The sequence below is a fragment of the Archocentrus centrarchus genome, chromosome 22 (genome assembly GCF_007364275.1).
Source record: "Archocentrus centrarchus isolate MPI-CPG fArcCen1 chromosome 22, fArcCen1, whole genome shotgun sequence".
In the NCBI taxonomy this organism is placed as follows: Eukaryota; Metazoa; Chordata; class Actinopteri; order Cichliformes; family Cichlidae; genus Archocentrus; species Archocentrus centrarchus.
This window is the reverse complement of record NC_044367.1, coordinates 20,796,044-20,821,450: the sequence shown is the minus strand read 5'-3', so window position 1 is coordinate 20,821,450 and position 25,407 is coordinate 20,796,044. Positions and strand designations below refer to the sequence as shown.

At 40.7% G+C, this 25,407-nt stretch overlaps 1 protein-coding gene across 1 annotated transcript; it reads right to left on the bottom strand.

The window, feature by feature from the left end:
- Positions 1–612: 612 nt before the first annotated feature.
- Positions 613–23,837, bottom strand: nin (ninein (GSK3B interacting protein)). Its single transcript, XM_030718738.1, has 29 exons — positions 23,775–23,837; positions 23,403–23,615; positions 21,535–21,628; positions 20,690–20,868; positions 18,465–18,510; positions 18,186–18,361; positions 16,532–16,678; positions 16,199–16,366; positions 15,929–16,065; positions 15,583–15,723; positions 14,569–14,743; positions 14,222–14,332; positions 13,903–13,992; positions 13,666–13,801; positions 12,778–12,899; positions 10,499–11,622; positions 7,868–10,246; positions 7,449–7,547; positions 7,261–7,330; positions 6,529–6,696; positions 6,325–6,441; positions 5,973–6,086; positions 5,642–5,788; positions 5,376–5,555; positions 5,145–5,279; positions 4,956–5,057; positions 4,768–4,860; positions 1,959–2,072; positions 613–822 (listed from the first exon to the last, which is right to left on the bottom strand). The coding sequence occupies exons 1-29, from the start codon at positions 23,826–23,828 to the stop codon at positions 613–615; spliced, it is 7,041 nt and encodes a 2,346-aa protein (XP_030574598.1). The 5' UTR covers positions 23,829–23,837.
- Positions 23,838–25,407: the final 1,570 nt, after the last annotated feature.

Genomic DNA, 25,407 nt, shown 5'->3' with positions numbered 1-25,407 from the left:
TCAAATGCAGCTTTATATATTGCAACAGATCATGGGATTTCCTTTAAAAAGGAAAATTAAATGTAAAAGTATAGCCACTTGACAGAAATTAAAGTCTTTTCAACTTTAGGTAGTGTTAAGCAAAGTATGATTCGACTTCTGTTTACATGATTTTACAACTAACAGACAGGTTTCTCTTTATTTTTACATTAGGGCTAGAGAAAGAAAATGTACACATAAATGACAACTTTTGGGCATCCCCAACAGAGAACACTTGTATTAAAAATACACTTCACAATTGTTTTCTCTGTCTTTGGACAGAGACAAAATTTAAAAGGTAAAATATTTACTAGTAACTAGTAATAGTGCTTTAAAAATATAAATAACTGTAGAAAGACATGTTTTCTTTACAGTTTGACCTTTTGGTTCTTTATGGGTCCATCTAATTACTGGTTAGACTCAAACAAAAATACTGCATGTTTTACACAATAAAACTGCCAGTTCTTGTGCATTTGGCTGGATCTGATGCATTATCTTTGCAGCAGAGATAAATATAATAAAAGACAAAAATATTTAATAAAGATACAGTGCAACGATTGACTTTGACACTCTACATTTCAAGTAATCATTTGATCATTTATAATGGTATGGTAGTGGTGGAAGATGTGATGGGTTCAGGTCACGCACTATCTTGTTGAGGCTAGAGATCTTCTCCTCCAGCAGGTAGTTCTTCTTCTCTGCGATTTTCTGCCGTTGCTCAGTTATCTCCAGAGCCTTCAGCAGCTGGGTGTTCTCCACATACAGGTCTTTGATCAGCACATCTGCTTTGCCATTCTTGTGCAGCTAGAAAAGTCAAAGTAGATAATTGATTGTTATGGGTTACCAGAGCCTGTGTTGAGTACCACAAAGGTAGAAATGAAAGGAAATGGACTGCACCGTTTTGAACAATTTCAAATTGTTTATATAAACAATGAGTTTAGTTATGGAGTTCCACAAGGTTTTGTGCCGGGACCCGAAATCTTCCCTGAGGCAGTATTGAATGCACTGCTATGAAGATTATATGCAGTTAAGATTTATCAACAAGCCAGATGACACAAATCAATTAGTTAAAATTCAACCATATCTTATTTACAAGTATCCTATATCTCAAAGTGATGCTGAAAGACTAATTCATACATTTATTACTTCTAGGCTGGACTAATGTAATCCCTTATTATCAGGCTGCACTAAAAGCTCCCTCAAAAAACAAACAACAAAAAAAAAAAAATCTTTTCCCTCCCTTCTTCTCCTCATATGATGAAACTCCCATCAGACTTTAAAGACCTGATAATACTATATTATCTCAACAGAGCACTTCACTCTCAGAGTATAGACTTCCTTACTTCCTAGCAGAGCCTTCAGTGGAACCAGCTCCCAGTTTTGGGAGTCAGACTCTACTTTTAAGATTAGGCTTAAAACTAAGCTTATCATCAGGGCTATATCAGATAACCCTGAACCATTCCTTAGTTATGTTACTATAGGCTCAGGCTGCTGGGAAACTTCTCATGAAGCACTGAGCATATGTTACTATTGAATGTCATTAACCTTTGTTTGCCATCGCCCACAGCTTATGTTCTGTCATTGTTGCCATGAGCGCCTCTTTACCTACCTAACCCCGTGCTCCGGGCAGATGGCTGCCCCTCCTGGAGTATGACTCTGCTGGAGGTCTCTTCCTGTTAAGTGAATTCTTTTTCTCCACCATTACTAAGTAATTGCTCATGGGGACATGTCGGACTGGTGTTTTTGATATTGTAGGCTTTTGCCTCACAATATAAAGCGTAGTGAGATGGGTGTTGTAAGCTGGCAATACATGGTGAAGTTTTTGTTTAAGAATTCAAATTCATTAATTATATTTTAGCTTCAAATAGCAGTCCAGCTTTGTTGGCTATAGCACCTCAAAAACAAATTTGTGGACACCATTGGACTAAAGCTGAACTGACCTGGTCTTTGAGTTGAGCAACCTTCTCTTTGAGCAGCAGCTTTACGTTATGCAGAGACAACTCAATTTCCTTCATCCGTTCCTCCATGCTCTTCATCTTCCTCTCCCTTTCATCCTAGGGAGAAGACAGACGAGGATATCGTCAAACTGCTGCTGGTGCAATATTATTATACAAAATGTGATTTTTTTTTTTTTTTTTTTTTTTAGATTTTGAGTGGGTGTAAATAAAAAATGTGAACGTGAGATGAGTCAGAAACAACATAAAGACAGCATTTCTTATTAGCTAGTTGCTTTATTTTTCATTAACGGGTTTCTGTTACATTTCTAACGAGAGGATGATTCACTGGAAAAATAGATAAAATAATTAGGTATAAAATGATGACATATTCCAGATACCACTACAAAAAATAATTTAATGCATAAATAAAACAAACCCTCAACATGACAAAATAAATAAATTAAATTAAATAGAACGAACGAACAAACAAAAACAAACTAAATGATTCAAAAACCAAAACACAGACATAAACATTGTACTACAGACACACCAACTACCACAAAGACTTAATAAATACCAGACAAACATTGAAAAATAATTATCAAACATGTCTGATCAGCCTTTGCTTAAAAACTAAAAGATGTGATTCACTTTGGGTGTTCAGCAGCAACAAAAGAGGCCCAGAACACAAATAAACAGTAGAGGACAGTAAACAACTAAAAACTTGGTACTTCCATTGAGAAATCTCTATGAACCCTGACTGCACACAGATAGCATCATCACCTGACAATAACAGGTGGGAATGTTTGACTTTTAGAAAAAGGTTCAGAAGGCTGTTAAACACCAACCCCGCCTTCATGATGACCATGAAGCAAACTGTCCTACAAGATTATTCCTCTGAGGATACATACCCTGTTTACCCCCCCCCCCCAAAAAAAAAAAAAAGTAGAAGTGCATAACAGTCATTTGCAGAAAACCCCAAAAATCCTGCATGGTAAAGTAATCAGGACTTACAATTAATCCACCGGGAGACATGTTCTAGTTCTTCAGTAGATGTTAAATTTCTTAAATGAAATCTATTAACTGTCAATGCAAATATCAGTGTGATCAAAATCCCATTGGGAAAACAGCTAGGAGGCTTTTCTGTGTCTTCCTGCCACCTAGCAGCAGTGAAATACAACTACAGCTTCATGCCTTTTATATCAGGCACCATGTTTGTTTACAATCTCATAAAGATGCAGACAGCGGGGGCATCATGTGTTAGTCAGAAACAGAGGGAGAGCAGAGCATAAGCAGTCTCTACAGTGAAGAGCAGGAAATGACGCCGGCGTTATAATCCACCGATCCGCCGGCAACTGTCTGCGTGTGCCGCCCGTTGCTCCGGCATCGCCCCCTGGAGAGAAAAGGCAGGTACACTTCACCAGGGCTCAACCCTCTCCTCTAAATCCTAAAGAAGGGTTTTTAAATGGCTGAGATGTGTGCAGACTATTGAATAAATTAAGCTAGAAGAATTCACTCCTCAAAGTAGGCACTGTGGATTTAGACAGTGCTACAGCCAGCATGAACAGCAGGACTTTTTGCACACAAAGAAGTACAAGTACTAAATAAAATATCCATTTCAAGATTGTATTATATATTTTCAATATTTGTTGATCACTTCTATTTCTCTGAACATTACTTCACTCTGTAACTGATCCTCACTGATAAAGTGAACAAAGATGTAGGCAAACTACGACTAAATCAGCAGTTATAAAAATCACGAACAGCAAATTTTCTAAAATGTTTTGTTGATAATAAACTCCACTGTGTTAATGGCAACCTGGTGATGGTAGATGAAGGTGGAAGATGCCACATATCGATATAACTATATGGGCAACCTGTACTTGTTGGGAGAAATGGAGATTTATGCAATGAGGATGACTAAATATTGGGGGGGGGGGGGGGGGGGGGGGGGGGGGGGGCAACTACTTCAGCCCCAAGGTGGAAAATAAAATAATACAATGACTTCAGGAATAAACAAAGACACACAGGCTAAATACCAAACCCATAAAGTAAACTCTACACACATGACACAGGGAGATGAAGACAGGTGGTTGTCAAGATGGATCTACGACAGGCACAAAAGACAAGCAACACAGCAAACCCAGTTTTTAAAACAACAAGGAATGGAAAACAACAATTAAATGAGGATTTTCACAACTAAAAGAGACTCAGCTCAGGTTACACATTTTTTTTGTTGTTGTTGAAAATTGTAGTGATGTACTGTTTTTTCATTGACATTTACAGCCACAAAGCAAATAAAATGCTGTACATTATTTAATACCTGAATTGGGCAATTTATTGAAGTCAATTTTTTTTTAAACAGCAGTCATGACATGAAGGTAGGTAAACAGGTATTTCTAACCACATTAATGAAGGCGTCGTGCATAAACAGAACCTTCATTAACTAGAAGCACCTGTGTTTACCTACGATTTCATGGCAAAATGCCGCAACAAATGCTGTGACAAAAGGTCTGCACATGTAGCAACTCCCACTCTAAAGTGAACCAACATGAGAAATAGTGCACAGGCTTAACAAAACAAAATAACAGAGTGAGAAAAGAATGGCAGTCTATGAATGTAATGCAATACTGTATGATGCAGTGGTACTAAACCTTTAAGCTTTTAGCAGTTTCAGGCAATTTGAAAAGGACTTATTTATTTAAAATATCTTGCCTAAGCAGAATGCTGCTTTTCTTTAGCTTTCCAACCTCAATAACAGTTATACATTTAAACACGTCTGCTATTGTCGGAGTTCTGAATTGCACCGTACCTGCATGTTGTCTGGATCTTCGCCACGATGCTGTCCCCTGGGCATCCTGTGAGGTGATGGCGGCAGGAGTCCCAGGAATTGAGCCTGAAAAGTCTTTATCATGAGAAGGAAAAAAAAAAATTCTATTTAAACTATTGCAGGCAAAGAAAACTTAGAACTATAAAAACTTTGAAGAAAAGGTGCCATACTTCTAGCAGCTGTGTTGTTAGTCGAGCCAACTGAGCCTTGAGCGCCTCGTTTTCTTGCTGAAGGCTCTCCAGTTCAGTGTGTGTTTGTCCACCTTCACACCCCTGAATAAAAAGCACATGTAATATGAATGTGAGGACACCATATAATCAGAACATTTTCTGGTTATGGTCAGCAGCATGAATGCATACCATGGTCAGCTCTCTTTGTGCTTCAAGCTCCTTTTTCAGAGAGAAGTTCTCCTGCTCCAAGGCCTTCACCAGGGAGGACTGATTCTGATGTTTATGCTGCTTCAGGGACAGGATGGTAGCATCAAGCTGACGGACCTGCAGACACAAAATAAAATGGCTCACAAAACTAACAGAGAGAGAGAAAAGAAGATGAAAACTCTTCATGCCACTTTGCTGTGGCGCTCAGCTCACTTTTTCTCTGGACTGTACAAGGTCTCCTTTGATGCTGCGCACTTCTGCTTGAAGTCCGTCGTTTTCTTGCCTCAGTAGCTGCTGCTCCTGCTCCATCAGCCGAGACATCTCATCTCTGTACAGCTTCTTGCTGTGATTCTGCAGACCGCTCGAGTGCAGAGCCATCTCCAAAATACGGTTCTGAGATTAACAAGGGCAAAAAGTCAGTTTGTTCTCCCCTCAGCTTGTGTGTTCAAGCTTACTATAGAGAAAAAATTAAATCTCACTTTATCCATGGCATTCTGCAGCTGTTTGTGTAGCACTGCAGCTTCATGTTTGAGGGAATCCCTCTCTTGCTGCAAGACACGAAGGTCTGACTTCAGGTGAGCACTTTGATGGTTGACAGTCTGAAGAGCTTCTTCCATAGCCTTGACCTTGAGTGGAAACATACATTAGTCCAAATTAACACACGAGTAGGAGTTCATTTTGTGGTTTGTTATAAATCTGTAAATAACAAAATAAGATTTATACACTATCTAAAAATTAACACAAAATTTATATAATTTGTCATCTGTCTGGTAACTGAGTGAGATCATTTACATTACAGCAGAGTCTTACCCTCTCTTGAGCTTTGGCTAGCTGGTTGCGCAAACCTACAGTCTCCTTATCCACAGTCTTCCGCTCCTCTACAAGATGGCTGAGGTGACTCTCCATTGTGTCTGCCATGACCGCCTGACAACAGAAAGATGCCTACAGGTGTAAGGAAGCAATCTTTTACATACCTTTAATGTTAAAGGGAGATAACACCCAAACACCTCAGCAGATCATAGCTGCCTGGTGAAATAACTCAGCGATATGGATAAACGTGGGCATTTAATTGCAAGAGAAGGAAGTTTTGAAACTTTGTGTCTGTGGCATACTATGCTGGAGTTGATGTGATGTGTTTAGGTGCCTGTAATCTAATGCTCACCTTCTCTCTGAGGTCAGAGAGCTTCTGTGACAGCTGGATATTCCTCTCCTCCAGCTGTGACGTGTCCTCCAGAGCTTTGGTCAACTCTGCCTCCAGAGCAGACACACAAGCTGCCAGCTAACACAAAACAGCCACCAATTAACTACCCGCTACCACTGTTACCACACCATGACGACTATCAGTTGGTCATTAAATGCCGTTTACCTTGTTTTTCTCTTCAGCAGACGATGCTTCCCTGCTCTCGTTTTCCTTTATCAGTTCTGCCAGCTGCTGTCGTAGACTCTCCACAGCGGCAGTGTTTTGGGCATTTTTATCTGACAGCATCCCATTCGCATCCTCCAGCTGCTGGCTCTGCAAACGCAGCTCTGCAATCTGCAGGAATTCATTCTTTTAAGTAAGCATCTGATTCAGAACGAACAGAATTCAATGAGTTTTTACCCCCGCCCACCAATAGGTGGAGGGAGGTTATGTTTTCAGCCGCGTTGGTCTGTCTGTCTCTTAGCAGGATAACTCAGACAATTATGAATGGATTTTGATGAAAATTTCCAGAGTTGTTGGGGGTGGTGCAAGGAGCAATTATTTAAATGTTGGTGGTGATCCAGATTACGATCTGGATCCAGGACTTTGTAAAAGGATTCTTTACCATTGTGAGATAGGGACAATATTAACATATTTGCATCTAACCTTATGAGGATAAGTCCTCTAATGCTCTAAAAAGAATTAGGGTGCAACATGACCGTAAGTTCTGTCATACAGCAAAGTTTGTTCATGATCGGAGGAGGATTCTGGATCTACTGATCCAGAATGCTGAAAATTATGATCGAGTATGACAACACTGTGTGGCAGCGTAGTATCAGCACAGAAAATTTGGGGTGGGCGAGGGCGCTCTGAGTGTCCTAGCTTTGTATATTTTTTTTTGTTTATTTATGACATTACCTGTTTCTGGAAATTCTCTGCTGCTTTTTGAGATGCTAGTTTCTCTTTCTTCAGGTGCTCCCATGTTTGTCTGTAATTAAGTGTGAGAAGAAAAGTTTGCAGAAGTTTGAAGAAGAGTTTGCATTAAAAAAAAAGCCCCCCAAAACAAAACAAAAAACCCAACAATATTTATATTTGATGCTTCTTACGTCAACTCTTCGTGGACCTCCTTTAAGTCCTCTTCTTTCAATGCAGCAATTTTTTGCTTGAGGATGACATTTTCTTCTGCAAGTCGACTGGCTTCAGATCTAGAGACAAAAAAGGCCAAAAATATATATTCTGTGAAACTGTGGAAATCCAGTGCACACGATGCATGTTTAGAACATGCAAGAATCAGCAACAAACAGACTGCAACACATCAATTATAAGCAATGCCATGGTTTACAAACACTAAACAACTTCTTGCTTTTCCACTGATGACCTACAGGGACAAAACTGTCAAGATCTGGTACACTGCACAGAGGGTTTAGAAGCTTAATCGCTGCTAGAACATCACGGCACTAAGGGATGGGGTAACGCAGGCCACAAGAGACATGAAGGGTCGGGATCTTAGTTTTCTCCATGTTACCTATGAGCCTTCGTCGCTTCATTTAACATCTGTGATTTGTCTTGTAGCTCTGTGATGGTTCTGCGAAGTTTCGTGTTCTGCTTCTCAAACCCCTTGCAGCAGTCCTCAAGGTGAGTCACTGAATCAACATTCAGCTCAAGCTCCCTATCCAAATCCAGAAAAGCCTCCACTGTGGGGCTCTCCAGTCGTTCAGTGTCTAGGCCAAAGACTGAAAGTATCCCGTCCTGCCTTTCCAAATCACTGAACAGCTTGGACAATTTAGTGTTTTCTTCTCTCATCCTGGTGATCTCAGCCACAAGCGAAATCTGCTGATCTTTGAAACTGTGGAAAATATTGATCCTGCTTTCAAGGCTCCACACCCTTTTTTCAAGTTCACCATTTTGCTCCTTCAGTTTGGCATTTTCACACATGCAATCTTCATACCTAATCTGAAAATCTGTCATTTTTAAGGCCTTTACCTCCAGCTCTTTGACATGTTCCATTAACAGCAGCATTCTAACTTTGAGGTTGTAGTTTTCCTCTAACACCTGATGACCAGCTTTGATCTTTTCATTGTTATGAGCCAGTAGATTCTCTAGTATTTCTGTCTTCTGCTGAAGCAAAGAAATCTTCTCGTGTAGGAGTATGTTCTCTTCTGTGGTCGTATTATAGAGAGCCTGCAGATTCAGGAAAGAGTGCTCCTGTTGTTCACAATCAGAGTCTTGATCCACACAGTAATGTGCACATTTATCCTCTTCGTCCTGTATTTCTGTGATTAATTGTTCACAGTCTGAATCTTGAGAGTTATTCAGTAAACAGTTAACCTCAGCATCCTCCAGGCACACTTCACCAGGGTCACTTGCCTCCTCCGGCATTGAGAACACAACCACGGTCTCATGATGCTGCTGATCTTCCTGGGAAGAGCTTTCAAACCCCACTGCTGCTACATCCTGAGGATTGTTCTTACATAATTGAAGAGTTGCTTTGTTCTCACCATCATCAAAGGCCTGAAGTGATGAGGTGGGTATACACAGCATCTCTGGGAAAACTGCCTCGTTTTTGTTTTCTGGGGATTCAGGACTGGGGTGATCACAGGGTGTCAATTCACAGCTTTTGTGATAAAGTTCAACTTGCTTAGGGAAACTGGTAACACTATCAACTTGATCACCACATCCCTCAAACCAATCAGCATTTGCAGGCCATAATTCACTAGTTTCTTTCATCGCTTCTTGCACGATATTTTGTTGGTCTCTTTCTTGGTTTTCAGTAGCACCCACTAACTCCCTGTACCCTTGATCATTGGTAGCACAGCCATCTTCATCGTTTGTGTCAAAAACATTCATATTTTCAGCACCTTCATCTCCTGCATAAGCACTCCCTGTTAGAGTTTCTTCATTGCCATCTTGCTCATCCAGAATTTGAGGCGTTTTATCGCCGTTTAAAGAAATACATTCTCTGTTTAGCATCTCCTCCATAAATGTGTTAATTCCATTCATTTCAATCATCTCTCTGTCTTCCACTTTTTCCACAGAAGGCAAAAGCTGTTGGACCTCCATCTCCAGTTCTTTAACTCTTAGTTTAAGCACATCTCGTTCTGCTCTAAGCGCTTCTACATTAATCTCAACAGTATCTTTTAACTTTTGCTCAAGAATGGACACACTTTCTTGTAGCTCCCTCTTGTCAAGCTCAAAGTCCACTGCCGCCTGCTTAAGAACAATTTCCAGCTCTTCGATCTTCATCTTTAAATCATCACGCTCATTTATGAGTTCAATCCTCTCTGCAGTCTGCCTTTCTGAAATAGAAAGCATCTCATTGTACTTTGCCTCAAGTTCTGAATTATTACTAAGAAGTTCTTCCCTCTCCTGTTTAAAATCATCAACTGTTTGATTTAACAGGAGCTCAGTCTGAAGTCCTTTGTTCTCAAACTGAACGAGAAGCTCTTGTTCGGTTTTCAGGCTTTCCTGAAGCCTGCTGTGGAGATCATTCAGCTGTCTACTGAGCTCTATTTCTTTAGTCTGGGCCTTACTAATCAAGTCATCCAGCTCAAGTTGCAGCTGCTTGTTCTCTTTCATCAGTGCTTCCATTTGCTCGTTGTGAACACTTTCTACCTCCTGTCTTTCTTTTGTCCACTCCTGATTTAATCTCTGCCTTTCCTCCTCCTCGGCCTCCTCCATCATTTTTCTTTGTTCCTCTGCGCTCTCGAGAGCCTTCTGCATCAGTGCTTCCCACTGGAGCTTCTGCTTAACATGGCTTTCAGAAAGAGCCCCCAGCTCTTTTTGGTAGTGATGTTCAAGTTTCAAAACATCAGTTTGAAAACGCTCTGCAACAGATTCCTGATCACATGAGAAACGATCTTCCACTTCTTTGATTCTCAGGTTGAAGCTGATCTCAATGTCCTTCCTGCACATGGTCATTCAAGGGTTGTTACAGCAACAGTTTGGAACATAATGGCATAATAATTACTGACAATCCTCAACAAACTAACCTTTTCTAAATAGTTTAAATACTTGATTACTTTGCAAAAATCAGTTCAGTTGTTCAGTGTTAGATTGGTGGCTTAATCCAGCTTTCATATGACATTAGCTTAGCAACTCTGGTTTGGTTGAAGAAGAAATTATGAGAAACTTAATTAGGTCAAATGTTGTCTCTTACCTCTCCTGGGCGATGTCATCTCGTAGTTTGTCCAACATGTTGCTGAGTGTGTCCCTTTCCTCTATGTGCTTGACACTCAGCTCCTTCATGGCTTCTCGATGGCTCTCATCTAGACGCGCCTTCTCCTCTGCCATCACACTTTCCAGTCTTTTCTCCACCTCCTCTCTCTCTGTCTCAAACTTCTCCTTCTCCTCATTTATCCTATCCTCGATCATTCCTTCATAATCCTCCTCTAGTTGGAGTCTCTCCCTCTCCCACTCCTCCTTCAGCCTCTTCTCCCTCTGCTCAAACTTCTCCTGTAACTGCAGCCTCTCTTCAAGTATTTTATCGAGCAGCACTGCCTCGTGATGCTCCTGAAGCCGAGCTCGTTCGCTCTCCCACTGCTCCCTCAGACTGCTCTCCTTCTCCTCTTGTTCCTTGACGAGTTTCAGCATCTCTTCCTCCAGCAGCATCTGCAGAGACTCGTTGTTCTGCTGATCCAACTGAGCCCTCTCTTTCTGCCACTCCCCTGTCAGCATTTTCACCATTTCATCACGCTCATCCTCAAATTTCAATTTTGCTTCCTCTAGTTTGGCCCTTAGTTTGTCCTCATGGCTTTCTAGCAACAATTTCTTCTCCCTTTCCCAATCATCTAACACTCTCGTCTCCAACTCAGCCTTTTCATCCTCCAGTTCCTTTCTCTCTTCTGCTAGTCTGGCTTCAAACAGCTGCGTATGCTCATCCTTTAATTTCTTAATCTCTGTGGCATGTTGATTCTTCAGCTTCTCCATCTCAGTTAGGAAATTTTCACCAGTCTCTTCCTGTTGTGCTTTTAGGGTCTTCAGCTGCTTCTCCAGGTCTGCAGCGTAGGTGTGGGCCTCCAGCAGTTGGTTTCTTAGTTTTACACACTCTTCTTCTTGCAGGTTCTTAAGCTCTTCCCTTTCCTTGGTCTGCTTCTCCTCCTGAGAACTCCTCTCCAGCTCTGCCTGTTCCAGCTGGCTCTGGAGCTCCTGTGCCCGGCTCTGAATGTTGACCATCTCCTCTCTCAAAGCCCGAAGCTCCTGCTGGTGCTGGAGGGCCAAGGCAGCTTTCTGGTCCTCATGGTTCACCCTCTGCTTTTCTACCATGTTGTTAAATTCATTCATCTATATGTCAGGGTAAAAAGTTAATTGTTATTTTGTATCCACCTTAAAATGTAATGAACATTTGAATAAATACACCCCCCCCCCCCCCAAACTTGTCCATTTTACTGCTTTTTCTATATACTTGTGGGATATTGATCTGGTCAGTTAAGTAGCAGGGGGCCATTAATCAGTTTCAGATGCTGTAGTGTTAATAAAATTAACAACAGGTTCACAGGGTGTCAATTCATGAAATGAGAGTATGCAGGCAGTTCCTGAAGAAGAAATTGATACAGTTGACTGGCCCTCCTCACTCGCCTGACCTAAAGCCAGAAGAACACCTCTGGTGCATTATGTTTCAGTCCGATGCCCCCAGGTTGCACCTCAGACTGTCCAGGATGCCCTGGTCCAGATCTGGGAGGAGATCCCCTAGGACTGATGTTGTCAGGCATGCATACAAGTACGTGCGGGCCATACAAAACTACTGAGTATAAAATCAAACAATGCAGCATTGTTTTGTTCCTAAAACGTTACCCAGTCCCTTTCAGTATAGAGTTCCAGCATTTTTTTCCCCCATTGAGCTCTGATGTGTTTTCAAAATCTTTTTGAGTAGTGTAATAGCTGCTTCATTTTTCTGCTTAAGTTGCAAATGTTTGTTTGTTTTGGTTTTTTTTTTCAGATTTGTGCCATCTTATTAGAAGTCTTTCCTGTCATCTGTAACGCAATTTGCACTAATATGCACTTGTAATAAAATTGCAATGCAAGTAAGCCTGAATAAAATCTGATTAAATGTCACTTACATTTGCTGACTCTTATGTCTCTTTCAGCTTAAGACAAAACATGGGGACTTATGGTTGCTGGTAATATTAGCTTGAATTTTTTTTATTTATTTTTTTATTTCTCCATTTGCTTTGAATTTTATTACATTATTGGCCTTATGCGTTCATGTGTGTGGACCCAAGCAAGAACAGCTGCTACATTTGCAGTGACTGATGAAAATCTAAAGCAATTTTCCACAATTAAAAGTTAAATGCCAACAGTTCACTCACAGACTCACGTAGCCTGGAGTGCAGATGCAGAGCAGGCTGCAGAGGTCTTACAGCCTTATTTCTTTCTCACTCTAAACTTTTAATTTTCTCCAACAAAATTACACATTAAAAACCGGTGGCGCTACCATACCTTGATTTCCAGCTGGCTGCGCAGTTCCTCAATTTCATGTAGGTGCTGCTCTTTCAGCTGCTCCAGCATCATCTCCGCTTCTAGGCTCATACTGAAAGGCTGAACCTCCTCTGAACCAAGACCTGCAAGAGGTCAAGTTAGAAGGTATTTGACATAGGGTTTCGTTGTTTGTATGCACTGACTGAATAGCTTTGTTGTTATTCTAAGCAAAGGAAACAACAAATTTGGAATGCAACTCCAATATGGTGTTTAAAATCAAACATAATGCACAGGACAACACTAATAATAAAATACCAATAAATGACCTGTAAACCAGAACGAAAGGAGCAGCAGCACAGCAGCATGAATCTATTATCAGTGCATTCATTCAGGACAAAGATGGACTTTGGAAAGAAAGAGTCTCTAAAACTATAGGTGTGTGTTTTGGTTGATCTGTATCGTCTGCCTGAGGGCAACAGTTCAAACAAATGGTGACTGTGGTGAGAGCAGTCCCTGATGATGTTTTGTGGTCTTTTGTGGTAGCATGACGTTGTACTGTTCTCCAGGGATGGCAGCTGGTAACCAGTGAGGTTTTTCCACTGTTCACATCACCCCTTGTAGTGCCTTTTTGTCTGCTACAGAGCAGCTTGCATACCACACTGATGTGCAACATGTTAGAACAGACTCAAATGTAGCACAGTAGAAAGAAACGAGCAGTCGCCGCTCCATGTTCTTCCCAAGTAGTCTCCGATGTGCCTTTTTCACTGCTGCAGCAGTGTTAGCTGAGAAGGAGAAGTCCTCTGCTAGGAGGACACCAATGAATGCTATACACACTCTCCATTGATATAGAATGGGGCTGGATCTGAGTCACACTGAGTCACAAGTGGTTTAGGTATTCTTTAGGGCTACCTGGGTCAGACTCCATGCCAGGACTTTTGCTCTCCAGCTCCTCAGAGAGAGGTTTGTGACAAGGCTGATGAGTTCGGCCAAGGCTGTGGAACTCCCGCAGCTCTGACTGCAGCTCATCGATACGATCCTGCAGTTCCTACCAAATAAGAATACTTCAAGTTAAACATCTGTGTAATGTCAGCACATTTTACGTGCTTTGATGTGAATGAATGATCTTTGGAAGTTATTCGCAGTTACCCTGCACTGAGCTTCGTAGCAGCTGCGTAGCTGTTTAATGCGCTCCTCTTGGAGAAGGAAGTCTGCACTGCTAGGGTCCAGGTCACCAAACTTAAATAAGAAAAGATCATATACTAATTAACATGATGCTTGCACAGAGACAGATATACACATTAAAAAAAAATTACCCAGAAACTCAAATTGCAAAGCAACTAAATGAAAACTGAAAAAGACAGAAGAAAAATGTGAGCATAGGCATTTTTATACTCCAATAATGGAAACAAAAAGAAAGTCCACATTATGAAAACCCATCTCAAAACATCTTAAAATGTCTCAGCACCTTATCTTTCATAATGTTGTCCAAACTTGTCTGGAGTTTGGTAATTTGGCTTTGAGCTTCGGCTAGTTTTTCATTGCTGTCCAGTAACTCCATTTCCAGACGCCTGTTCTCCTGAAAATGTACAGGATGCAACATCAAATGATGCGTTTACATTTTTTAATATTTATTCTTTTTGGATAAAGACCATATACTGTACATTAGAACCACTGATCTTATCAGCCTTAACAAAAAACACTCAAAGTAGCTAAACAATGAAAAGCAAATACTGTATATACAAATGTGAATCCACAGCCTCCATTCTCCATGCACTTGCACGCCATGAAATATTACAGAAGTATTTTAGGTACCTTCACTGAGATGGAGAGGTGGTCTCGGAGAAAAGATTCATCCTCCCTGACCTTCTCGATCTCTGCTTCCAGCTCCTCACGCTGCAGGCAAGCCTGTTGCTGGATCTGCTCTATCTCCTTCATCAGCTCAGATCTTACTGCTGCTAGCTTCTCTTTCTGATCCTGCTCAAGCTTCCTGCACATGATATTCAAGTGAAAGTCAACATTTAAATATCATGTAGCGCTTAAATTTATTAGATCACCTGTCATAAAACATGAACACGCAAATTTTAGAAATCTGAAAATACTTGAAAAACTAAAAGTTATATTGTTATTTATTGAATTCAAGCTGCAGTCATGTCTTTATATCTAAACTTGCGTTGGCACACTTCTCTGAAAAGTTGTGGAATACAACAACTGTAATTTGAAAATTTAATCAAAAAATAATAACATGCTTTACTATTTTTTCTGCTATATTTGTAAAACAGTAAATTTGAAAAATTCATTAACAATTATTACATTTTTACCATTAAAAAAAATATTTTGATTTGATTAAAGAGCTTGCACATACTGGTGGATTAACCATAACAGAAACAAAACAAATATTTAGGTAATTACCAGTACTGTTAATTTAGGGCAGCTGTGGCATAAACTTCACATCGGGTGGTGGTCTAATAAATTTGTTAAGCACTATAAGTAGCTCACCACTTTCCTTCACATATCGTATTTGCTGGATGGTTTAATTAAAAAAATAAAACAATTTATAAATTAAAGTGAAAGTATGTTGAGTCAATTAGGCTCAACTGCAGTTTATGAATGAGATTAATACAGACAACAGCTTTAATGCATGAGTATTTTAATCCTTATAATCCACCTCAGTCATGAGGCCTATAGAGGAGACAGACTGACACAAAAGATGGTACAAATTAAATATTACAAAAGTGTTTCCCAACCTTCTATTTAGTCAGTGGACTTAATTAAACTTAAGGAAAAGCGTCTCAAAGGATAAAGAGTGTCATGTGAACGATAAATGACCTGAGATTGAGGTTATTCATGTGCTCAATTGCAGAGTGATGCTCGTCCACCTCAGTGGCAAGCTGTGTTTTCTGCTTCTCTGCTTTTTCCAGATCAGATCGGATTTTCTCTTTCTCTCTGAGCTCTCGGTCCACACGCTCTCTGACATAAAGACAAATGACAAGAGCAGTAACTGTGCAGGAGTTACATGATGTGACAAACAAACCAACAACAATTCAGCTTTTGTCCCATATTTTTTCAATTTCAAAACTATCAGCTTTAAATAGTTTACAATCCAGTTAATCATAGATTAACAAATGGTATTAAGATCTTCATAAGCTGTATTATAGCAATGACTCATACTCACAGGAGATATCTGATCTCAGCTTTGAAGCTCGCCAGTGCCGCTTGGTGAATCCCATTCTTAGTAACAAGCAGTTCATTTTCAAGTGCCATGGTGAGATCACTAAGACTCAGTTTTCCATCCAGCTCAAAATTCAAAGCCTGCAAAAAAGTTGCCTAGCTATAATCCTATTTGCTATATTCCAATTATATTTTGAAAATCAATTCACAGTCAACTACTTCATGAGGCACTGTCTGTTTCAAAAGAAGTGGGAGTGTAACTTCAGTAATGTACCTGCAGGATCTCAGTGCTGTTTTCTATTCCATCTTCTATCCAGGCATCCAGGATGTATTCAACAGGAGTGTAACCGGTCCCATCATCAAGAGAGGAGAACAGGCGCATTCCAATGGTGCTGGTTAAAGCAGATGGGGTAGCTATCCTCCGTCCCCCCTCATCAAAAGGCTGCAAGTAGAAGAAAACTGTAGTATTTTGTGCTACAATGTTAAAAGAACAAAAAAAACCCCTCCAGATTTAGCTTTCACTGTATTTCAAAAAAGCATTAAAAACAAATCTGAAATTAACCTCAAATCTCATAACCTGGTGAAACTCAACAAACAAACAGCATACCTGAGTGGAGTGATGCCGTTTAAGCTGTCTGTAGGGCGTTGAGGCAGATGGCGTGGGGGGTTTGTTGTGGTTTGTGACCCGGGAAACAAACTCCTGAACAGTCATCACTCCATCAGCAGTTAGGTTCAGGAGCACATCCCCATTCACCTGATTTTTGTTTTTGAATTGAAAATGGAAGATTTTTATTAACATAATTACACTGCATTTTATTTAAGTAACAGATTTTTTGGATTTCATAACCTTACTGAGAAAAGGCCTAAGAATTTAGTTTATATACACTCACCGGACACTTTGTTAGGTACACCTTTTTGGCTGATTAGTTATTTGCATTAATGAGCGGTTAATCACATGGCAGCAACTCAGTGCATTTAGGTATGTGGACATGGTCATGTTTACATTACCTACTCAAGTTCAATCCAAGCATTAGAATGGGGAAGAAAGGTGATTTAAGTGACTTTGAATATAGCTTGCTTGTTGGTATCAGACAGGCTGGTCTGAATATTTCAGAAATTGCTTATGTACTGGGATCTTCCCACACAACCATCACTAGGGTTTACCGAGGATAGTCCAAAAAAGAGAAAATATCCAGTGAGCAGCAGTTCTCTGGGAGAAAATGCCTCGTTGAGGTCAGAGGAGAATGGCCAGACTACTTTGTGCTGATAGGAAGGCGAACATAACTCAAATAACTACTTGTTACAACCAAAGTATGCAAAAGAGCATCTCTGAATAGAAGAAGACCACACCAGGTGCCACTCCTGTCAGCCAAGAACAAGAAACATGGATCCATCCTGCCTTGTATCAACCTTTCAGGCTGGTGGTGGTGGTCTCATGGCATGGGGGACATTTTCTTGGCACATTTTAGGCCCCTTAGCAGCAAATGAGCATCATTTAAGTATTATTGCTGACCGTGTCCATCTCTTTATGACCACAGTGTGCCTATTGTCTGATGGCTGATTCCAGCAGGATGATGCACCATGTCACATATCAAAGTTTTAAGGCCAAAAAGGGTCCAAACTGGTATGACCAAGGTGTACTTAAAGTATCCACTGAGTTTATATGTAGCAGTGCAGTGATTAGTTTATGAACAGACAGAAAATTTCCCAACAACTCTAGATAATTAATGATCTCTTATAAATTAGGAAAGCTCTGCATTTGTATCTGCTCTTAACTCATCTCCTCAACTGTTCATCCACTAAGCTTTCCAGATGTACTGCTGGGGACACGATTAAGCGCGGTGCCAAATCTGAGGTGGTTCGAATGACGGGTGATCAGTGGATGCCTTTTACTAGGAAAAAGCATTATCATCAAAGGCTCTTAAGTCATTTTGGAGTTTTGAAGAGCCATTTGAGGATATCAGCTTAGTCTCTAAACTAATTATAATAATTATATTAAAGTAAAAATGTAAAGAGTAGATATCAGAGTAACAGAGTCTGTGGAAATCAGAAAATTTTTTAGGTTCCAACCATTAAAAGAGCCCTCAGACAAAGAAGAAGAAAAATAAAACAAGCAAACAAGGCAATGCAGGTGAACATGGTTATTTTAACCACAATAAATTATAACCATCAATAATATCAAAACTTTACTCAAGCATTCATAATTACCTTTGAAAAAGTGAAATAAAAATCAATCTCTCTCCATTGTGGCTTTAACATACCTCCAGACCCAGACGCTCACAGAGCGCAAGCAGGTCACTGTGACCAGCACATCCATCCCACTGTATCGCCATCTCCTCACAGGCGTCACGCAGTCTCTCCTCTAAATGCGTCGAGAGGGGAACAATGGATCCCCGAGGCGTGTTCGGCTCATCCGGGTTCCAGAGATGCATCTGACCTGCACACAAGACCAAGGTTAGATCATTTATTAAAAACAAAACAAGACAAAATGATGTCCTGTGTGAGGTGAAGGTTCTGAAAATACTGAGAGTCTGACATACCCTCTGCCTCATACTCCTCTGTGCTTGTTTCATGAGCATTCCAGCGCTGAAACAAAGAAGATAAAATAATATCACAAAAAGCTAATAAACTATAATCAGTACAGTTTTGAATCAGTTGTTAACTATTAAAATATCTACTGGGAACCTCCTGTCCAGACTGATTACCGATTTTCTCACCAGACAATCAGCAGTGTGTGTGCGTTCAAGCATGTTTTTTAAATTAGATAAGTTTGAGTTTGAATGCGGGGCGGGGCGAAGGGTGTGGGGGCTGCAAAAAAGAAACACACACAAGGGAGCTTTTGTGATGGCACGGGCCTGGACCCGGGGGCGGGGGGGGGGGGGGGGGGGGGGGGGGGCCTGCAGGATGGTAACAATAAAGAAAATGTGTTGTGCACACACACATTTATTTTCTATTGTAGGGCAAATAATTTATTCTTCAAGCCAATGTGCAGCGTAAAATCTTAAAGGATACAGAAATCAAGCAAACATAATTATATAACCTTAACCATGTGCAATTTAGTGGAAATTAAACAATGAAAGTAATGTGTAAAAAAAAAAAAAAAAAAGTAGATGTGTATTGGACTTTTTGGGGAAACTAGCCTCACAAAAAGGTTTAAAATGATTTTCAAATGACGAAAAAAGATAGTCAATAAATATTAAAGAAGAACTTAGCTGCTGAGTGGCAACTCAACCCCAGAATTCCCATCTATTGTTTGGAAAGCCAACAGTGAGGGAATGAAGAGCAGATGGGATTCTGCAAGTGGCATTTTGATACATGAAGTGTGGGCATCCAGGAGGGAAGGGGTGGTGGGGCTCATTGTTTCCCTGACACAGGCCTACAACCTCCTCCTCCCAAAGCACCGGGCCTACAGTCTCTGAGGCAGAGCGCCCCCCCCCCCCCCCCCCCCCCGACCCAGCCCCATCTGCTGGTCCGCAGGCTGAACACTTTTAGCATTGTTGCAGCCTAGATTATTCAATACCAAGACACGCTTCAGTTCAGCATCTCCAACAGTGTTTACCTTGGTGCTGTTGAGCGTCTCTGGGTGGAGTCACAGACAAAACACAGAATATTAACATCTCCATCCAAGCTTAAACTCACCATCATTGCACTGTTTTGGTGAAGACTTTCTCCTCTGCTGCTGCTGCTACTGCTGTTACTGCAGGACAGCTTTGCAAAATTTTGCACAACTATAAGAAATTAATCTGCTGTCTGAAGACAATGGAAGGCAGTAAACTTCACAGTTGCCAAGAAACTGAATGCTAAAGCCATTATCTTCATTAATCAGCAACCTACTGGTCCTTTTGTTCAATTAATCCTTCCATTATTAAAAAGGTCAGAAGGAGTAAAAGCTGCATATTGAGTATTATATTTTTTAAATGTATTTTTTTATTTTGTCATTTTTAGCTGCTTGTATGCTGTTTGTCATACATGTTAAACTGAATATATTTGTATTTGGAGAGTGCCGAATTCACATTTAGAGTGTGGCTGTCCTGATGCTGCTGCCTCCTGCCTTACTCAAGCAGCACCATCACCTAAAGTTTTTCCAGTGGTGAGAATCTCTGCTGTGTGCTTCGTTTGAGAAATGACGGATGACAATGTCCCGACCTCTTTCTCCCAACAATATTTTGGATCTTATATGTGGAAACATTATGTCAGAAGTGAGTCAGACTATCCAAGAAACAGATCTAGAAGATCAGAGGAACCACACATACTGTTCAACTATTCATGGCCATAAATGACCTGATACTCTACAACTCTGATAAGTCCCTTTCCTTTTTGGTAGGTGCTAAAAACACAGGATGTACATTTTTAAAACCCTCTATTCTTAAACCACCACACAGCTGCCAGCATATTCAGTCAAGGCCAAGTCTAAATCCACACTGACCAGCGTTCAGCAAGCACCGAATCGCCTGATGAAATGTGACATTACACAAACACACTGTGGTTCAGTGTTAATCACCCAAGGCTTATCAAACAGCAATTATCCTCACAATGTTATTTACAGACAGTTCTAATTTGTTATGCAACTAATAGGACCTTGCGAATCCTGTGTTGGAGCGCTTATATTACATTTCAGGATCTGCCTTGCATGCCACTAAGCTGATTAGCTAAGGATACCGCCTGAATGCTGGCGTGTGGCTGCTGGGAAACGGAGTACATGCAAGGACAGGAAGCGATAAGGATGGCACTCGAGATGAAAAACCGATCAGTCTCAGCCTTTTACCTCCCGTTTCCTGGGAACAGCTGAATCATAGTTCTCCAAATCCTCATCCTCATCCTCCTCAGCTGCTTTTACATATGTAACCTCAGACAAGTCTGAAATAGGCTCCATTAACTCTGGCGTGGACCGGCGGCCATAACGTTTACCGCCCTTCACAAACTTTGGTTTGATCTCGGGAGACTCTGAGGAGAAATAAGGACAAGGAAGTGCCAAATCATCTGCGTGGAGTCAATTATATGCATTAAAAATGAGAACAACAAGAACAGTAAAATAAAAAACGTGATGACTAACATTTGGCTAAGCCTCCAATATCTACTTCTCCAAAAAAACTTCTCTAAAACTTGTAACCTTAGGATATTTTTAAAGCTACTCATGTTTCAGTAAAACAGACATGAACTTAAAGGCCAGCCTTTAGAGAAGTTAACAGGAGCTACACAGGCTCATACTTTATGCTTCACTGAGGCATATACATTAACAGTGTAGTATTTGCTTTGATGAGTTTCGGTCTTCGTGTTGTCTTATGACAGGATCTTACATAATATAATGACGACAAGGCTGAACTACCATACCCTCTCACCCCCTTCTGTCATCATCTACACAATAAGAAATATGATAACATAAACCATTTCAGTGGTTTGCCTTGGTCCCTGTGCCCCTGCTAACAGGTTTATAGCTGAATCAGCATAGGGGTTGTTCCACTTATTCAGTTTATACAGTCACAGTCAGTGAATGATAAACTGGCATAATTCAAATTAAAAACATGACATCGTGCTCTGTGCTTTCTGGCCAACGCTGCAGGTATTTAAAGGTTTCTTCAAAACATTTGTGCACAGCCATGGAGACTTTACCTGGTTCTGGCGGGACTTCCTGTTCTGCCTCTGGAGGCTCAATGGATGATGACAAAACCAGAATAAGAGCATCCTTGAACTGTTCAAAGTCAACCTATAAAAGAATTAAAGAAATATGTCTTACAGAAAGTTCATGAAATTCCTTAGAATGGGTGCAGGTCTCTGTGGGTGGGGTGGAGTCTGGGTGTCTGGGTGGAGGGTTTGAGCAGGAGCAGCGAGGTCACACTTTAAGAATCAACAGCTGCTAACCCTGAATATGGTGATTTTCTTTGTGCTTCATAAGCTGACAGCTAGCGGCTTTAGGTGGTGTGTGTGGGGGTCTTTTTGACTTTATTGTTGGATGCTGTGAGTAACCAATCAGTTCAGTCGCCCCTCTGCTAACATTTACCCCACCCACTAACACCCACACAGGCAAGACAATAGACACCCGTCTGTCCACACACTTACATACAAACAAACTAACATGCCAACAATGTGGAGGTAAGCTGTTTGGATATCCCTTATCTTTATTTAAGGGTCAAACTATCAGAAGCAGAGTTCTTAATCTTTATTTCTACATGGAGCTCCTCAAATAAAAACATGTGTGATCTGTGATTAGCCAGGTTCACTGTTTTGACACCTGCAATGGGAGCTGACAGGGGACAAAAAAATCTTAAAAAAAATCCCACAAATGCTAAAAAGCCTAGAGATGCAATGGGACTCTGCACAAAGAAAGGCCACAACTGACACATGGACGTACAACCCCGATTCCAAAAAACTTGGGACGTTGTGTAAAATGTAAGTAAAAACAGAATGCAATGATTTGCAAATCTCATAAACCCATAGGTTATGCACAACATTTACAAATAGTGGAACAATCTCAGAATGATGTTCCTCAATGTAAAAATGTGAAAAGTTTGAATATCTTATCTGCGAATCTATAGAAATATATGTGTGCAAGGGACTAGGCCAAAAATCAATGCTGCATATGGACATCCAGACAGTGGCTCTTTCAGGGAAGGCCTCGCATATTTCAGCAAGACAATGCTAAGTCGCATACTGCAGCTGTTATAACAGCATGGCTTCCTAGCGGAAGAGTCCAGGTGCTGAAGTGGCCTGCCTGCAGTCCAGACATTTCACCAGCTGAAAATATTTGGAGCATCATGAAATGAAAAATTAATCATAGAACAGCAAGGACTGTTGAGCAGCTAGAAACCTACATCAGACAGGAATGGGACAACAGTCCTCTCCCAAAGGTCCAGCATCTGGTCTCCTCAGTTGCCAGACACAGTGGTAAACATGACCCTGTCCAAACTTTTGAGATGTGCTGCTGCCATCAAATTCAAAATTAATTAATATTTTTCATGAAATAGTAAAACGTTTCATGATGATGTTGTTTTCTATGTCCTATTGTGAATAAAATATGGGTGTAAATCATTGCATTTGGTTGTTAGTTAAATTTCATACAGACTACCACACAGCGCAGAATTCAGATTGTAGCATGTATTTGACACTAGTAACAAAAAATAGAATAATATTGCTGAATAAATAACAGCTTTTAGCATTAAACTAAAAAAAAATGGAACAAAACACCAGGATTTGAATTAACAGTGTTATGGAGCCAAATGGCTGTAAAGACAATACAACAAGATTCTGACTCGTCAAAGTGAAATGTAAAAAAAAAAATCTTTGAAATGCAGAGAGAAAATAAAAACAGGATGATGAGAAAATTTAAGGACAAAACATGGAGATGCGCTATTACATAACTATAGACTTCATATGAGCAGAACAATCAAGGTATGAAGTTTACAGCGACCTCCTCAGTGGGCATTTTTTCCAGAACTATTTGGTGTGAAAGCGGCTGCTCAGCGGCAGTGGAAGAAACTCACCCTGGCAGTGAGATGGTCCTGGTTCTGCAGCAGTGTCTGGAGAAGAGCTGGAGCAGTATCATTCAGGTGCAGGGACTGACAGAGGTCAGAGAGTTCCTCTGGGCACAGAGAGCCGCAGCCACTGGTGTCAAAACTGTTAAAAACTTCTTTTAGCCGCTCCTCGTACTGGTCCTGCTCTTGGCCGTCATCCATCCCACAGGACAGCACCCTGCCCTAAAGAAAGAGGGGAAAGAAATGCCATGCTTTCCATTACAATTCAGCTATTGGACCTCTCTAGGATGATACGACAAGCAATAGCAGACAAAATAGAGGCAAGACTTTAAAATACCTTCTTAGAATTAACATTCAGTCACAGTACTAACAGACACTTACAAACAGGATGGATTCATTGATCTCAACAGCGTCTGTTCGCAACAGCAACTTCATCTGAGAGCACTGCTCTGCAACTGAGCTTTCAACGCACTGCTCCAGCTTCATTTGTGGCGGAGGCTTTAGGTAATCCAATTACAACGATTAGACAGTCGGGTAAATTGACAGACATCAACAAATCCGACTATGACCATGACTTTGTTTTAATGCTTTAAATAAAATAATGATTAAATTATTTTACTTTAACTGACAAAAAAAAAAAATTATAAAAAAATGAAGCTGTGAGTCTTTAAATTATATGCTATTCAAACAGCGGATAGAAACAAGGACAAACAAAGTGGAACTGGGCCAAGTGGCATGAGCAGCCAGGGACTAATTGAGAAAGTTAGACAAGAGCAGTGTGCCAACATTTACAGGCTGGTAGCTTCAGTCACAGACACATGGCCCGAGTTTTTGTTCTATCATTTGGGCTGCATCATTTCTGTAATTGAAAAACAATAAACACAACTGGACAGAGCGTGAGGCCCCAAAACACAAGTGTGAACTTCAGCTCAGCTGTAAGCCACGTTCCTCAGAAGCAATGATAGAAATGCAGACAGTCAACCTTGGAAAATTATCTACAAGGCTAATATTTTATTGTGGTATTGAAGTAAGAGGAGAAGTCGACATCGGTCCAAAACAAAATGATGGAGTCTCACTAACTTAAGCAATGACGTAACTCAGACGCAACAGCCGAGGTCAGCCACATGAAGCTTAACAAAGGTGAAGCTTCATGTGGGCTGAGCAGAGTAAGAACACATATGGTTCTAGTTTTCTTACATACAAGTCAATAAGTTTTGTGTCTGTTTAGTGCATCATTTAATTTATAAACACATTTCTTGAACTATTGTCTACTACCTTCATGATTTTCAAAAATACCATTTTTTAATCCTCCTTGCATGCCTTTGTGTACTGATATACACTTTTTTCCAGTGTAGCTTCTATTTTTAATCATTTTACTTCAGTTTGTCCAAACACAGTGAGTGCAGACGCGCATAAGACAAGTTCAAAATTAAAAACATACCAGTATGTCTAATGAGTTGAAACTCTGCTTTCAGGGTTCATCTATACAATAGATATGCTGCCTGACCCTTTGCTCTTCCAGCTGCTCTCACTGAAATCATCAAGTGCTCGGCCAGGTGTCCCCCACACTCCCGTCTCGGGGTGTCCATTCACCGCACACAATAGGCTGGCCACAAAAGCCAAATCACTATTCTACATCTGCACATTTGAGCAGCTTATGACATGCAGGAAAATAATGGCTCTGCAGTATGGCAGCTTACGGAAAGCTATAGTGTTTTGTAAACTTTGAGAAACAGGGCGCCAATGAGAAAGCAAAAACAAGCACTGGACAATTACTTAAGATCAGTGCAATTTTACATGCATGCCTCCTGAACAGATTTTACTAAACAATATTCAATATTTTCATCTTGCTGGCGTTGCTGCACTGATTTAGGTTTCTGCAAACAGCTTCTGAGCCAATTATCCCTGCAGCCCTTCATCCCAGCTCTGTCACAGAGGCTCAAGGTGGCTGTGGGTCGACAGCTGCTGGGGCCAAAGTATAAAAAACAGTGCGTGCGAGAAGGAGGAGGTTAAT

Coding starts and splice junctions, on each gene's coding strand:
- nin (XM_030718738.1), bottom strand. CDS start 23,828: ATGAAGTTGCTGTTGCGAACAGACGCTGTTGAGATCAATGAATCCATC. Junction 6,697..7,260: donor CAGAGAATTTCCAGAAACAG/GTAATGTCATAA, acceptor GAATTCCTGCAG/ATTGCAGAGCTGCGTTTGCA. Junction 5,058..5,144: donor CACAAAGAGAGCTGACCATG/GTATGCATTCAT, acceptor CTTTTTATTCAG/GGGTGTGAAGGTGGACAAAC.